The sequence below is a fragment of the Oryctolagus cuniculus genome, chromosome 12 (genome assembly GCF_964237555.1).
Source record: "Oryctolagus cuniculus chromosome 12, mOryCun1.1, whole genome shotgun sequence".
In the NCBI taxonomy this organism is placed as follows: domain Eukaryota; kingdom Metazoa; phylum Chordata; class Mammalia; order Lagomorpha; family Leporidae; genus Oryctolagus; species Oryctolagus cuniculus.
Window position 1 is genome coordinate 64,789,783 of NC_091443.1, and position 15,475 is coordinate 64,805,257.

A 15,475-nucleotide genomic window follows, 5' to 3' on the forward strand; every position below is an offset into this window, starting at 1 on the left:
CACCCCCAAAATGGCCGCTATGGCCGTCGTGCTGTGCCGATCCGAAGCCAGGAGCCAAGTGCTTCTTCCTGGTCTCCCATGCGGGTGTAGGGCCCAAGTGCTTGGGTCATCTTCCACTGCCTTCCTGGGCCACAGCAGAGAGCTGGACTGGAAGAGGAGCAGCCGGGACTAGAACCCAGTGCCCATATGGGATGCTGGCGCCGCAGGTGGAGGATTAACCAAGTGAGCCATGGCGCTGGCCCCTCTTCTTTTTTTAAAAAAATTTATTTGAAAGACAGAGTGACAGGGAGAGAGAGAGAGATCTTCCACCCTGCTTGATCACTCCCCAAATGGCTACAACACCTGGAGCCTGGGCCATGCTAATGCTAGGAACCAGGAGCTCCATCTGGGTTTCTCATATGGGTGGCATGGGTCCAAGCGCTAGGGCTGTCTTCTGCTGTTTTCTTAAACATGTTAGCAGAGAGCTAGGTTGGGGTCTGGCACCCTGATATGGTATGCTGGTATTGCAGGCAGCAGCTTAGCTTGCTGTGACAAAACACGGGCCTCATATGGCACCTCTTCTAAAGAGACAGTGGTTTGTTGTCATATGGGAATGTGGGTCTGATATTTTCTGTTCTTCCCATATTTTCCTTTGAAGCTGGAGTCAGTTATATATATATCCTTTTTTAAGTAGTAGTAGCAGATAATACCAGGTTTGTGGGCGGCACTGCGGCTCAATAGGCTAATCCTCCGCCTGTGGTGTCGGCACACTGGGTTCTAGTCCCGGTCGGGGCGCTGGATTCTGTCCTGGTTGCCCCTCTTCCAGGCCAGCTCTCTGCTGTGGCCTGGGAAGGCAGTGGAGGATGGCCCAAGTGCTTGGGCCCTGTACCCACATGGGAGACAAGGAGGAGCACCTGGCTCCTGGCTTCGGATCAGCGCGGTGCGCCGGCCGCAGCGCGCCAGCACAGCAGCCATTAGAAAGGAAGACCTTTCTCTCTGTCTCTCTCTCACTGTCCACTCTACCTGTCAAAAAAAAAAAAAAAGACTTAAGATTTATTGATTTATTTGAAAGGTAGAGTTACAGAGAGGCAGAGGAGAGAGAGAGGGAGAGATAGAGAGAGAAGGAGGAAGGGAGGGAGGGAGGCCTTCCATCCACTGGTTCACTCCTCAGATGGCCACAGCAGCCAGTGCCGGGCCAATCTCAAGCTAGGCCTCTGGAGCTTCTTCTGGGTCTTCCATGTGGGTGCCAGGGACTCAAGGGCTTGGGCCATCTTCCACTGCTTTTCTAGGCCATAGCAGAGAGCTGAATCGGAAGAGGAGCAGCCAGGACTCAAAACTGACATCCATGTGGGATGCCGGCACTGCAGGCAAGCAGCTTTAATGCTACACCACAGCGCCAGCCCCTAAACGTCCTTTAAAAAAAGCCAGGAGCAGGTATTTAGCCTAGTGGTTAAGATGTCCATATCTTATATCAGAGTGCCTGGGTATGATGGCTGCCTCTCTGGCTCCTGATTGAAGCTTCCCACTAGTGCAGACCCTTGGGAGGTAGTGATGGCTCAGGTAGTTGTTTCCAGCCCAGTTACTTGTGGGAGACTTGGATTGAGTTTTGGCTCCTGGTTTCATTCTGGCCTAGTTCCAGACTTGGTGAACATTTGGTGAGTGAAGCAGTGGATAGGAGTTGTACACACATCCATGCTTGTGCTCCTTCTGTCTGCCTTCCAAATAAATTAAAATGAAATCAAAGCCAAACAAAATGTTTCTGTGAGCCATCACTTTTTACTTGCTTTTGGATTCTTCCTTAAGCTTAAGTTTTTACTTAATCCTAAAGTTGTTAAAATGTATTTATTTTGTTTTAAAATTTTTCTTTGTAAGAGAATGAGGGAGGGAGGGAGAGAGAGAGAGAGAGAGAGAGAGACCTTCTATCTGCTGGTTCATTCCCCAAATGACCTCAACTGCTGGGGCTAGGTCAGACTGAGGCCAGGAACCTGGAGGACTAAGTACTTGGGCCATCTTCTGCTTTCCCAGGCATACTAGTGGGGAGCTGGATTGGAAGCAGGGTAGTTAGAACTTATGCCTGAGCTCATATGGAATGTTAGTGCTGCTTAGCCAGCTGCAGCACTTTGTTGGCACCTGTCAAATTGTATTCAGCTGCATTCTTTTCTTTCTCTCTTTCTCTCTCTCTCTCCCTTTCTTTCTTTTTTTTAGATTTATTCATTTACTTGAAAGGCAGAGTTACAGAGAGACAGAGGCAGAGAGAGAGCGAGGTGTTTACCATTTGCTGGTTCCCTCTCCAGGTGGCTGAAATGGCCAAAGCTGGACTGTTGAAAGCTAGGACCCAGAAGCCTCTAATGGGTCTCCCACGTGGGTACAAAGGGCCTGTGCACTTGGGCTGTCCTCTCCTACTTTCCCAGGCCATGGCAGAGAGCTGGATATGGGATGCTGGTGCTGCAGGCACAGGCTTAACCTACTAAGCCTTAGTGCCAGTCCCTTCAGTTTTATTAAGCAGTTAAATTTGTAATCCTTGTGCTACTTACTTTTCAAGGTCTAAGACTGAATTCTTTGCTTTCCTTTTTTTCTATTTTATTTTATTTTATTTTATTTTATTTTATTTTATTTTATTTTATTTCTTCTCCCCACCTCCCTTGTGCCTCCTTTAAATAGCAAGACTTAAAATTTTGAAAGTAACTTAGTTTGGCTAAATATTTTTAGTAATTGAGTGATGCTGACTCCATTTTATTTTTTTTAGAAAACATTTATTTAATAAATATAAATTTCAAAAGTACAACTTTTGGATTATAGTGGTCCCCCCCATAACCACCCTCCCTCCGGCAAACCCTCCCGTCTCCTACTCTCTCCCATCCCGTTCTTCATTAAGATTCATTTTTAATTATCTTTATAATATAGTATATACAGAAGATCAACTTACTATATACTAAGTAACAATTTCAACAGTTTGCACCCACACAGACACACAAAGCATAAAGTCCTGTTTGAAAACTATTTTTTACCATTAATTCACTTAGTACAACACATTAAGGACAGAGATCCTACATAGAGAATAAGTGCACAGTGTCTCCTGTTGTTGATTTAACAGTTAACACTCTTATTTATGACATAAGTAATCACCTGAGGCTCTTTTTTTTTTTTTAAATTTATTTGTTTTATTTATTTTAAAGGTAGAGTTACAGAGAGGCAGAGGTAGAGTGAGAAAGGTCTTCCATCTGCTAGTTCACTCCGGCCAGGACTGGGCCAATTTGAAGCCAGGAGCCAGGAGCTTCTTCTGGGTCTCCCATGTGGATGCAGGGGCCCAAGGACTTGAGCCGTCTTCCACTGCTTTCCCAGGCCATAGCAGAGAGCTGGATCAGAAGTGGAGCAGCTGGGTCTCGAACCAGCTCCCATATGGGATGTGGCACTGCAGGCGGCAGCTTTACCCGCTACACCACAGTGCTGGCCCCTCACCTGAGGCTCTTGTCATGAGCTGCCAAGGCTGTGGAAGCCTCTTGAGTTCAGAAACCCCAACCTTATTTAGACAAGGCCATAAACAAAGTTCTCTCCTCCCTTCAGAGAAAGGTACCTCCTTCCTTGATGGCCTGTTCTTACCTCTGGAATCTCACTTATAGAGATCTTTCATTTAGGTCATTTATTGCCACAGTGTCTTGGCTTTCCATGCCTGAGGAACTCTCATGAGCTTTTTAGCCAGATCTAAATGCCTTAAGGGCTGATTCTGAGGCCAGAGTGCTATTTAGGACATTTGTCATTCTATGAGTCTGCTGTGTATCCCACATCCCATAGCCAACTCCATTTCTTTGAAAATATTCTAGGTTTATCTCTAAAAATTAATGCTTGGAATAGTTTGTTAAATTTCATTTCAATAATGTCATTTCTTTACCCTTTATTAACTTTATAGCTTCATTATTCTATGGAAAATAGCATTTAAATATTTTGAGTTCATAAAAAGCTTAAAAAGCTTTCCACATTTGCTTTGAAATTGTAGAAGAAATGTTGATTAAACCTGAAGTGTTTTTGTTGGTCGTGGTAGTTTCTAAACAATGAGTTTGGTTTGTTGTTGGTTTTTTTTTTTTTTTTTCCCTGCTGCTTTTTTTTTTTTTTTTTAAATTTGAATGCAGAGAGAGAGCTTTCCTAGGACTTTTTATTTCCCAAATGTCACAACACTTGGTGCTGGGCTAGACTGAAGCCAGGAACAGGAACTAAGAAATCAGTCTGGGTCTCCATGTTGCTGGCAGGGACCCAAGTACTTAAGCTATCACCTATTGTCTCCCAGGGTGTGCTTAAGCAGGAAATTGGATCAGAAGTGAAGTTATGGGATGCTGATGTCCGAAGTATCAGCTGAACTGTGCTGAAATGCTGGCTCTGTTAATTCATTCTGAACCCTCTGCCAAAGGTTAAATAATATGAAAATAGAGAGAGATTTGATTTGTGGTCCTTTTTTCTTGTAGTGGGCTTAAAATTGAATTCAGTGGATCCAACAATGAGCATTGATCTTAAATACTTGGGAGTACAGCTACCTTTGGCTCCAGCCACTAGCTTTCCATTTTGGAACCTTACAGGAACCAACCCTGCCTCTCCTGGTAAGTATATAGTATTTGTAAATTTCTTTCTTAAAGTTTAGGTTATCTATAATATAAATTAAAAGCTACCTTTGTTGGAGACATTTGGACTATTTTAAGGCAGATGTTTTGTCTGTTGACATAGTATTAATAAGTGATTTATACACTTTAGATATTGGCTTGCTAGCATTTTGGTCATTGGTTTCACTTTTTCTTTGTAGATACTGGGTTTCCCTTTGTTTCTAGGACAGGGAAGACCAATGACTTTACCAAGATCAAAGGATGGAGGGGAAAGTTTCATAGTGCTTCTGCATCTAGGAATGAAGGTAATTTTTTTTTAATTGCAACTATATTCTGAATCATTTAGCCAAAATTTTTTGTTAAAAGTAAGTTTTGGTTGTTTTCTTTTTCATTGTTTAAAATGAACTGGAAATCATTGCCTTGCTGAGTTTTACTTCCTATTTTCTAATTCAGGCATTTTGACTGTGTATGCTAACTGGTCTCCTTTCTTAGTGCTCTTCCTTTATCATTGCACTTGTTTGTTGTCTTCACTTTAATCAGGTTTTTTTTTTTTTTTTTTCCACCTTTGAATCTTTGTTCAGTGTTACAATAGTGTAATGCTTATCTCTTTACTAATTTTTGGTTCCTTAAAAGTGAATGTTTGGGAGTAGACATTTGGCTTGGCAGTGAAGATGCCTACATCCTGTATCAGACTGCATGCATTCTGTGCCTAGCTCTGGCTTCTAATTCTAACCTGCTACTAATACACACCCCAGGGAGGCAGTGGTGAGGTCTCAAGTCATTGAGCACCTGCCTCCCATGTAGGAGAGCTAGACTGAATTCTCAGCTGCAGCTGTCATTGCAGGCATTTTGAAAGTAAACCAACAAATGGGAGCTCTCTTTCTCTGCTTCTCAAATAAATAAAAACAAACAGCCAAAATCCAAAATGTTTAGAGCAGGTATTTAGCCTAGTGGTTTAGATCTCTGCTAACCTGTTCCCACATTGGTGCACATGGAAGCTGTTTCTCTGTCCAACTCTTGATTCCAGCCACCCACAGAGGGGACCTGGATTGTGTTCTCAGTTCCCAGCTTGGCCCTCTTGCCGTTATGGCAGTTTGGGGAATGAACCAGTAGATGGACACTATCTCTGTCTGTGTGTCTGTGTCTGTGTCTTTGTCTCCCAAATAAATAAACAAAAGAAACCTAAATGTTACACTTTTCTTGTTGTAGCTTTACCTTGTTCCTAGCATTTTGTATGAGTTCTAGATATCCTAGTCTCTTAAATAATCCCTTGACGTCCTGTTGAGGTCTGTTTTAATTCTGTTTTTTACAGTTATGTTTTTACTTGTTTATGGTTTCTGTATTTCAGTCCAAAGCTGTCAAAGAGGTTGATGGCTTACATTTATAATTAGCAGTTTGCAAAAATAAGAACTGAACAGTAATTTCATGATTTTAAGATAAGATAATTTTGGAGGCTGGCTTTTATTAGAATTAGTTTATGAGACTCAGTCATTTCACTTGATTTTATGTTTTTTCCTTCCTTCTGATGAGGGGCATGTTGGAAGGTTCAACAGCTTATAATTTAATACTTTTTTTTTTCTTTCGGTGTGTTTTCCTAGAGATCTAAAGATCTGTCCTAGATTTTAAGTATCTTGTGTCTCTTTTCTAGGTGGAAATTCAGAAGGTTCGTTGAAAAACCGTTCAGCTTTCTGCAGTGATAAGCTAGATGAATACTTGGAAAATGAAGGCAAACTGATGGAAACAAGCATGGGTTTCTCTGCCAATGCCCCTACATCTCCTGTAGTATACCAGCTTCCCACCAAGAGTACTAGCTATGTGCGAACACTTGATAGTGTATTAAAGAAGCAATCTATAATTTCCCCTTCTACCTCTTACTCTTTGAAGCCTCATTCTGTTCCCCCTGCCTCTCGAAAGGCAAAGTCTCAAAGCAAACAGGCAAGTTTCAGTGGCCGAACTAAATCATCTTATAAATCCATTTTACCATACCCTGTGTCTCCAAGGCAGAAGCACTCTCATATGATTCCGGGAGATAAAGTTGCCAAGAACTGTTCAAGCACAGTTTCAGAAAATCAGGTGAATAACTTTGTTGGGCCAACTTCAGATGAAAACGGATTTCCAAAGCAGCTTAGTTTGAGGCAAGCGCAGCAGCAGCAGCAGCAGCAGCAGCAGGGAACTCGTCCTCCAGGCTTGTCTAAATCTCAGGTGAAGCTAATGGACCTGGAAGACTGTGCACTTTGGGAAGGAAAACCAAGGACCTATATCACCGAAGAGCGAGCAGATGTATCCTTAACAACTCTGCTAACGGCTCAAGTAAGTATCTGGTGTTTTTTGGAAGCATTTTAGTACTTGGCTAGAATAAGATTAGTACAGGGAAATGGGAATGGGATTTTTGGCAGAAAGATAAGATTGTTTTCAGCAGTTAATTAATGCTGACAGTTGAGGAACTGTCTTTTCCCATTTGTTCTTTGCCACCTAGACACAAAAATATGGGTCCCTCCCTACCAGCAAAGGGAGACGGTATGATTGGGCTTTCGAATAAAGTTCCTCTTCTACATAAAGGCAGTTGGCCATTCTGAAAATCTCTTTTCCAACATGTGGATAAGTGAATTTGCTAATCTTGTTAAACAACTGAAAATTCTGCACTTAGCCATGTTTCACTACTTTCCCAGGCACATTAGCAGGGAGCTGATTGGAAGTGTAGCTCCTGGGATACCAACCTGCGCTCATATGGGATACTTTGTAAATGAATGAGCCTGAGTGTGTGCCAGTGAAACTTGATGAAACAGATTAGGTTTGACCCATGTTTCTGGCAAAGAACATTATATATGATTTTTATTGATAATAAATCCATTCTTAGTATTTAGAATATATAATTAGAATATTTACTCTGCATTGGAATGGGGTATTGCACTGAGCCCTGGCTATGTTTTATGAGTCTACATTAATCTTTGTTATGGGTACTCAGAGTCAGAGAAGGCAGCAGACCAGTATGTGACTGTAAGTTGGTCATGCTGTAGGGGGATGATTAGTGGAATTATGACTTTGTGCTTTAACTTCAGGCATCTCTGAAAACTAAGCCCATCCATACAATCATAAGGAAACGAGCCCCTCCATGCAACAATGACTTCTGTCGACTGGGTTGTGTATGTTCCAGTCTGGCTTTGGAGAAGCGCCAGCCTGCTCATTGCCGCCGACCAGACTGCATGTTTGGCTGCACTTGTTTGAAAAGAAAAGTTGTACTTGTTAAAGGGGGATCCAAAACTAAACCTTTCCAGAGGAAAGCCGTTCCTCGAGATCCAGTATTTTATGATACTGTAGGAGAGGACACAAGGGAAGAAGAAGAAGGATTGAGGGAGGAGGAAGAACAATTGAAAGAGAAAAAGAAGAGAAAGAAGCTGGAATACAGTGAGTATTGAGAGTTAAAACATGTATCATCTTACTTTTATTTTAAAACAATATTACCTACTTTAATCCTGACCAATGATCTATTAAGAGCTTTGAGAATTCTTTTTTACCCTCACTTGGTCTTTCTGAACTGCATGTGTGATATGTAACACACACCTATTTAACATAGTTTTACTAAGAATGGCTTTTTTTTGTGCTTGATTTGAAGTACTTGGACTTTCGTATTCATCCACTTTCTGTATCTTTTCTCTCCCCTTCCTCCCACGTATGTTACTTGGATAGAATAAGATGATCTATATATTAATTTGTCGTATGTTCTGAAAGGAGAAATTGGTGGGTTGAGCATTTGCCCTAATGGTTAAGCTGCCAGCTGGGGTGCGCACGTCTCATGTCAGAGAGCCAAAGTTCAAGTCCTAGCTGTGTTCCCACTTACAGCTTTCTGCTGATGCATACCTTGGGGAGGCAGCAGATGGCTCAAGTGATTGAATTCCTGCCACCCACATGGGAGACTGGGATTGAACTCCTGGCTTCCAACTTTGGTTGGCACAGCCCTGGTTGCTATGGATATTAAGAGATGAACTTGTGAATGGGAGCTATCTTATTCTGTCTCTGTCAAATAATGATAAATAAAATAAAAAGTAAATAAGAGAATGTGAAAGAAATTTTGAGTAAGAAACCCTTTGTTCATAGTTGAAGCCATTCACCAAGTAGTTGAAGGGCAGAACAGAGCTGAGTATTGAGTATTATTTTGAAAAGCTTATTTTTCCTTTTGGATAAAATATGGTATAGATATAGGTCCAAGTTATGTATTACTTCATTCTTGAATGAATGAATTTATATTTCCTGTTGGATTAGTTTCAGTTTTTTTAAGATTTATTTATTTATTTATTTGAAAGGTAGAGTTACAGAGAGAAGGAGAAAGAGTGAGAGATCTTCCATCCACTGTTCACTTCCCAAATGGCTGCAATGGCTGGGCTGTGCCATACCAAACCCAAGAGCCAGGGTCGTCGTCTTCTCGGTCTCCCACACTGGTGCAGGGGCGCAAAGACTTGGCCGTCATCTACTGCTTTCTTTTTTTTTTTTTTTTTTTTTTTTTTGTTTTTTTTTTTTTATTTTATTTTGACAGGCAGAGTGGACAGTGAGAGAGAGAGAGACAGAGAGAAAGGTCTTCCTTTGCCGTTGGTTCACCCTCCAATGGCCGCCGCGGCCGGCGCGCTGCGGCCGGCGCAGCGCGCTGATCCGATGGCAGGAGCCAGGAGCCAGGTGCTTTTCCTGGTCTCCCATGGGGTGCAGGGCCCAAGCACCTGGGCCATCCTCCACTGCACTCCCTGGCCACAGCAGAGGGCTGGCCTGGAAGAGGGGCAACCGGGACAGAATCCGGCGCCCCGACCGGGACTAGAACCCGGTGTGCCGGCGCCGCTAGGCGGAGGATTAGCCTAGTGAGCCGCGGCGCCGGCCTATCTACTGCTTTCTCAGGTGTATTAGCAGGGAGCTGGGTTGGAAGTGGAGAAGCCAGGACTCGAACCAGCGCCCATACAAGATGGCAGTACTGCAGGTGTTGGCTTTACCCACCACGTCACAGCGCTGGCCTCTATATACTCTGTTTCTGATCCAACTCCCTGCTAACGTGTCTGGGAAGCAGCAAATGATGGCTCAAGTAGTTGAGTTGGCTTTGGCCTGGCCTAGCCCCTGCAGTTATTTCCATTTGGGGAGTGAATTAGTGGGTGAAAGCATGCTTTCTTTGCTTCTTCTCTGTTTGTCTCTCTGTCTTTCTCTCTGTCTCTCTCTCTCTTTTTAAGATTTATTTTAATTGTTTGAAAGACACAGTTACAGAGAGGTAGAGACAGAGGTTTTCCATCCGCTGGTTCACTCCCCAGATGGCTGCAACAGCCAGAGCTGCGCTGATCTGAAGCCAGGAGCCAGGAGCTTCTTCTGGGTCTCCCATGTGGGTGCAGAGGCCTAAGGACTTGGACCATCTTCTGCTTTCCCAGGCCACAGCAGAGAGCTGGACTGGAAGAGAAGCAGCTGGGACTAGAACTGGCGCCCATATGGGATGCCGGTGCTTCAGGCCAGGGTTTTAGCCTACTGCGCCACAGCGCCGGCCCCTCTCTCTCGCTCTCTTTCTGTCTCTTCTCTTTCTTCTCTGCCTTTCAAACAAAAATCTTTTTTTCAAAAAGTTTTTGGAAAATTAAAAGATGTTTACTTTAGTGCTAAATGTTAGAATGTAATGCAGTTTTTTTTTTTTTTAAGGTTTATTGATTTACTTGAAAGAGTTACACAGAAAGAGAAGGAGAGGCACAGAGGGAGAGAGAGAGGGAGAGAGAGGGAGAGAGAGAGGGAGGGAGGGAGGGAGGTTGGTTGGTCGGTCGGTCGGTCGGTCTTCCAGTCTTCCATCCGCTGGTTCACACCCCAGATGGCCACACACCCCAGATGGTTCACACATCCCCAGATGGTCAGAGCTGAGCCGATCTGAAGCCAGGAGCCAGGAGCTTCTTCTGGGTCTCCCACGTGGGTGTAGGAACCCAAGGACTTGGGCCATCCTCTGCTGCTTTCCCAGGCCACAGGAGAAAGCTAGATAGGAACTGGAGCAGCTGGGACTTGAACCGGTGCACATATGGGGTGCCAGCACCGCAGGTGGCGGCTTTACCCACTATGCCATAGCACCAGTAATGCAGTTTTTTATACTATACATTTTCCATGAATTTTTGAAGACCCTGCCTACATATGATTTAAAGTTATTTTGCAACAAAATAAACTTGACTTTTAATCTATTTTCCATTAAGTGTTTGAAATACCTTTGATTAAAATGTGTAGAATCAGAGTACATGACCCTTTAAAGGAAGAAATGTGATTCTCTATCAACTAGATTTGTTCCAGTTCTAATCAAATGAATTCTCGTTACTTTAATTGCCAAAGGTTTTTGATTTAAAAGTTAAACTTATAACTTTATTTTACAAATATTTGCTTTCCTAGTGTTCTTAGGCACTTTTTTCCTGTCATAACATCCAAGTTCCTAATCACATTGTTTCTTTAATAACTTAAAGATATTATCAGCATCTTCTGATTTTCAATTTCTAGTTAGATGTTGGTTTCTAGTCTCCGTATATAGTTGTTATCATAAGATTTTGCTCTCCTTTGTGGGTTGGGTCTACCTTTTACTCTGTGAAATCTTTTGTGTCTTCTTTTTTTTTATTTTTTAAGATTTATTTATTTATTTGAAAGTCAGAGTTAGACAAGAGAGGTCTTATATCTGCTGGTTCACTCTCCAGTTGGATACAGTGGCTAGAACTGTGCTGATCCGAAACCAGGAGCCAGGAGCTTCTTCCAGATCTCCCATGCAGGTGCAGGGGCCCAAAGACTTGGTCCATCTTCTACTATTTTCCCAGGCTATAGCAGAGAGCTGGATAGGAAGTGGAGCAGCCAGGACTTGAACCACTGTCCATGTGGGTTGCCAGAACTGCAGGCTGAGGCTTTAACCCACTGTGCCACAATGCTGACCCCTATTTAATTTTTTTTTTAAATTTGTTTATTTGAAAGTCAGAGTTACACAGAGAGAGAGAGAGAGGGAGAGAGGTCTTTAATCTGATGATTCACTCCCCAGTTGGCTTCAATGGCTGGAGCTGCGCCGATCCGAAGCCAGGAGCCAGGTGGTTCTTCTGGTCTCCCACATGGGTGCAGGGGCCCAAGGTCTTGGGCCATCTTCTGCTGCTTTTCCAGGCCATAGCAGAGAGCTGTATTGGAAGTAGAGCAGCTGGGACTCGAACTAGTGCCCTTATGAGATGCTGGCGCTTCAGGCTAGTGCCACAGCGCCAGCCCCCTCTATTTAATTTTAAAAGGATTTTTTTGAGAGACTGGTATAAAATGAGAACTTTTTTTTTTTTTTTTTAAAGAAAGGTGCAGTTAGAGAGAGACAGAAAGACAGATCTTCCATCTACTGGTTCACTCCCTAAATGGCCACAACAGCTTGGGCTGGGCCAGACTGAAGCCAGGAGTTTCTTCTGGATCTCCCATGTGGGTGCAGGGACCCAAGCACTTGGGCCATCGTCTGCTGCTTTTCCAGGTATGTTAGCAGGGAGCTGGATCAGAAGTGGAACAGCTGAGACTCAAACTAGTGCCTACATGAGATCCCGCTGTTGTAGTGCTGGCTTTACCCATGTGCTGAAGTGGGGGACCCATAAAATAAAGTACTTCTAACCTCTGGTTCACTTTTTTTTTTTTTTTTTTTAAGATTTTTATTTATTTATTTGAAAGAGTTACAGAGAGAGGTAGAGACAGAGAGAAAGGTCTTCCATCCACTGGTTCACTCGCCAGATGGCTGCAGTGGCCAGAGCTGTGCCGATCCGAAGCCAGTATCCAGGAGCTTCTTCCAGGTCTCCCACATGGGTGCGGGGGCCAAGGACTTGGGCCATCTTTTACTACTTTCCCAGGCCATAGCAGAGAGCTGGATCAGAAGAGGAGCAGCCAGGACTAGAACCGTCGCCCATGTGGGCTCTGCATACCAGAGCTTTAACCAGCTGCGCCACAGCTCCAGGCCCTGGTTCACTTCTTAAATACAAGCAAGAGCTGTGACTGGGCTGGACTGAAGCCAGGAGCTGAGAACTCAGTCCACATCTCTCATGGATGGTGAGTTCCCAATTATTGAGCTATCATCATAACCTCCACGGGTCTGCATTAGCAGGAAGCTGGAGCCAGAACTAGGTATTAAATACAGGTTATCCAGGGATATGGCTGTCTTAATTGCTAAGTTCAACACCCAGGCCGCACCCTTATTTTATGATCAACTCAAATGCTCAGTGTTCTTAATGTTCTATTTAACATTAAACTGATTCTAAATCCTTTTATGCTGAATACTTTCTCTTTTAAAGTATTCAGCAGAGCCTGGCATTGTTGTGAGTAGGTTAAGCCTCCACCTGCGACACTAGCATCCCATATGGGCACTGGTTTTGCATCAAAAACCAGCTAATGTGCCTGGGAAGACAACAGAAAATGGCCCAAGTATCTGGGCCCCTGCTACCCACATGGGAGACCTAGCCATTTGAGGAGTAAATCAGCAGATGGAAGATCTCTTTGTCTCTTTTTAACTCTATCTTTCAAATAAATGAATCTTTAAAAATTAAGGCATTCAAGATATGTTGTTTATTTGGATATGTGTCTGTGTAGAGGTTTTTTAAAATAATTATTGTTGTCTGATGATCAGTGACTCTTAATCTGAAATTTCATGTCTTTCAGCTCTGAGGTTTTTTTTAAAAATTTTTTATTTGTTTGAAAGATGGAATGTTATGGAAAAGAAGAGGCAGAGATAGAAAGAGCTCTTCCATCTGCAGGTTCACTCCCTAATTGGCCCCAGTGTGCAGGAGCCTGGAACCCCATCTAGGTCTCCTATGTGGGTGACCTGGGCCCAAGCACTTGGGCCATCTTCTATTGGTTTCCCAGGTGCATTAGCAGGAAGCTGGGTGGGAAGTGGAGCAGCCAGGACTCGAACTGATAACCATGTGAGATGGTCGTTGGTGCAGTGTCTTAACCTCCTGCACCACTGCACTGTCTCCAAAATAAATTACTTTTAAGGACAAAACTGGAGTAGGTATTTGTTCAGTGCTTAAGACTCTACTTGGGATACCTGCAGCCCATATTCTAGTACTGGATCCTCCATTTCTGATCCAACTTTCTGCTAGTGTGCACCCTGGGAAGCAACAGGCAATGGCCCAAGTACTTGGATCACTACCAACCACAAAGGAGACCCAGCTGGGCTCATGGCTTCAGCCTGACCCAGCCCTGGCTTTTGTGGGTTTTTAGAGAATGAGCCAGCAGAAGGAAATATCTGTCTCTCAAAAAAAAAAAAAAAATAAACATAATACAGGATTATTTATTTCTATCCACATACCCTTAGTTTACTCCCATTTCATACCTAAAGCTATATATTTCCATTTCAAAACGACAAGTTAGAAAAGCCATATCTCTCTCTTTTTTTTTTTTTTTTTATATTGTTAGGGAAGAATGAAGAAAGGAAGGAAGGGTGTTGTTTTGTTTTGTTTTAATAAGGGCTATGTAAAGAGAGTAGAAATAGGCCGGCGCCACGGCTTCCTAGGCTAATCCTCCGCCTTGCGGCGCCGGCACACTGGGTTCTAGTCCCGGTCGGGGCGCCAGATTCTGTCCTGGTTGCCCCTCTTCCAGGCCAGCTCTCTGCTGTGGCCAGGGAGTGCAGTGGAGGATGGCCCAAGTGCTTGGGCCCTGCACCCGCATGGGAGACCAGGAGAAGTACCTGGCTCCTGGCTTCATTCAGCGCGGTGCGCCGGCTGCAGTGTGCCGGATGCAGCAGCCATTGGAGGGTGACCCAACGGCAAAGGAAGACCTTTCTCTCTGTCTCTCTCTCTCACTGTCCACTCTGCCTGTCAAAAAAAAAAAAAAAAGAAAGAATAGAAATAGGGAAGAATTCTTGGGAGGGAAAACTTTTGCCTATATCAGAAATGGACAAACGAAAATAAAAATAAAAACTGGAAAATGGCAGGAACATGGTCTAGGCATTAAGTTGCTCATTAGGATGTTCAGCTCTTGACGTCAGAGTGCCTGGATACAATTCCTTGCTCAAACTCCTGATTCCGGTTTCCTACCCATCAAACCCTGAGGCAACAATGATGGTCCCAATATTTGGTAATCTGTCACCAACATGGAAGAGCTGGATGGAATTCCAGACTCCTGGCTTTAGTCTCCTGGCTACTGCAAGCTTTTGGGGAGTGGACCAGTGGGTGGGCCATCTTTTGCTGCTTGGGCCTTCTTCCTCTGCTTTTCCCAGGCCATTAGAAGGAAGCTGAATCGAGTTCCAGGGCCTCCATGGGATGTTGGCATTGCAGGCAGCAACTTTACCTGCTGTGCCACAACTCTTGCCCTAAGAGAAACCAATTTTTGCTTATCATTTTTAACACAACTTTAAAATATTTTTAAAAGTACAAAATATTACATGTATAGAAAAACTTGTACTGGCCAGCTATTGGAATATGTAAGTTGGTTCATCTCTTCATTTTTATTTTTATTTATTTTTATGTGAGAGTTAGACTTATAGACAGTGAGAGGGAGAGACAGAGAAAGCACCTGGCTGCTGGCTTCAGAATGGCTCAGCTCCAGCCGTTGCGGCCATTTGGGGAATGAACCAGCGGAGGGAAGAGCTTTCTCTCTGTCCCCAAATGCAACGGCTGCAGCTGAGCCATTCCGAAGCCAGGAGCCAGGTGCTTTATTCTGGTCTCCCACGTGGGTGCAGGGGCCCAAATGCTTGGGCTGTTCACCCATATGGGACACCAGGAGGAAGCACCTGGCTCCTGGCTTTGGGGAGGCACAACGCGCCAGCCGTAAATGGCCATTTGGGGGGTGAACCAACGGAAAAAGGAAGACCTTTCTCTCTGTCGCTCTCTCTCACTAACTCTGCTTGTCCAAAAAAAAAAAAAAATTATATATATATTATATATATAAGTATAATGATCAGTGATGAGTTTTATTTAAATATGAATATA

At 43.7% G+C, this 15,475-nt stretch overlaps 1 protein-coding gene across 50 annotated transcripts in view; it reads left to right on the forward strand.

Moving 5' to 3' along the window:
- MGA (MAX dimerization protein MGA) overlaps nt 1-15,475 on the forward strand; it is a 154,432-nt gene that overhangs the window by 95,291 nt on the left and 43,666 nt on the right. For all 50 annotated transcript variants that reach the window (XR_011380862.1, XR_011380863.1, XR_007910446.2 and 47 more), the window contains exons 6-9: nt 4,437-4,568; nt 4,769-4,873; nt 6,217-6,878; nt 7,628-7,973. Coding sequence is in view for 44 of the 50 variants with exons in the window: in XM_008269142.4 (XP_008267364.2) it covers nt 4,437-4,568; nt 4,769-4,873; nt 6,217-6,878; nt 7,628-7,973 (1,245 nt within the window). In the remaining 6 variants the exon portion in view is untranslated. The remainder of the gene's footprint in view (nt 1-4,436; nt 4,569-4,768; nt 4,874-6,216; nt 6,879-7,627; nt 7,974-15,475) is intronic.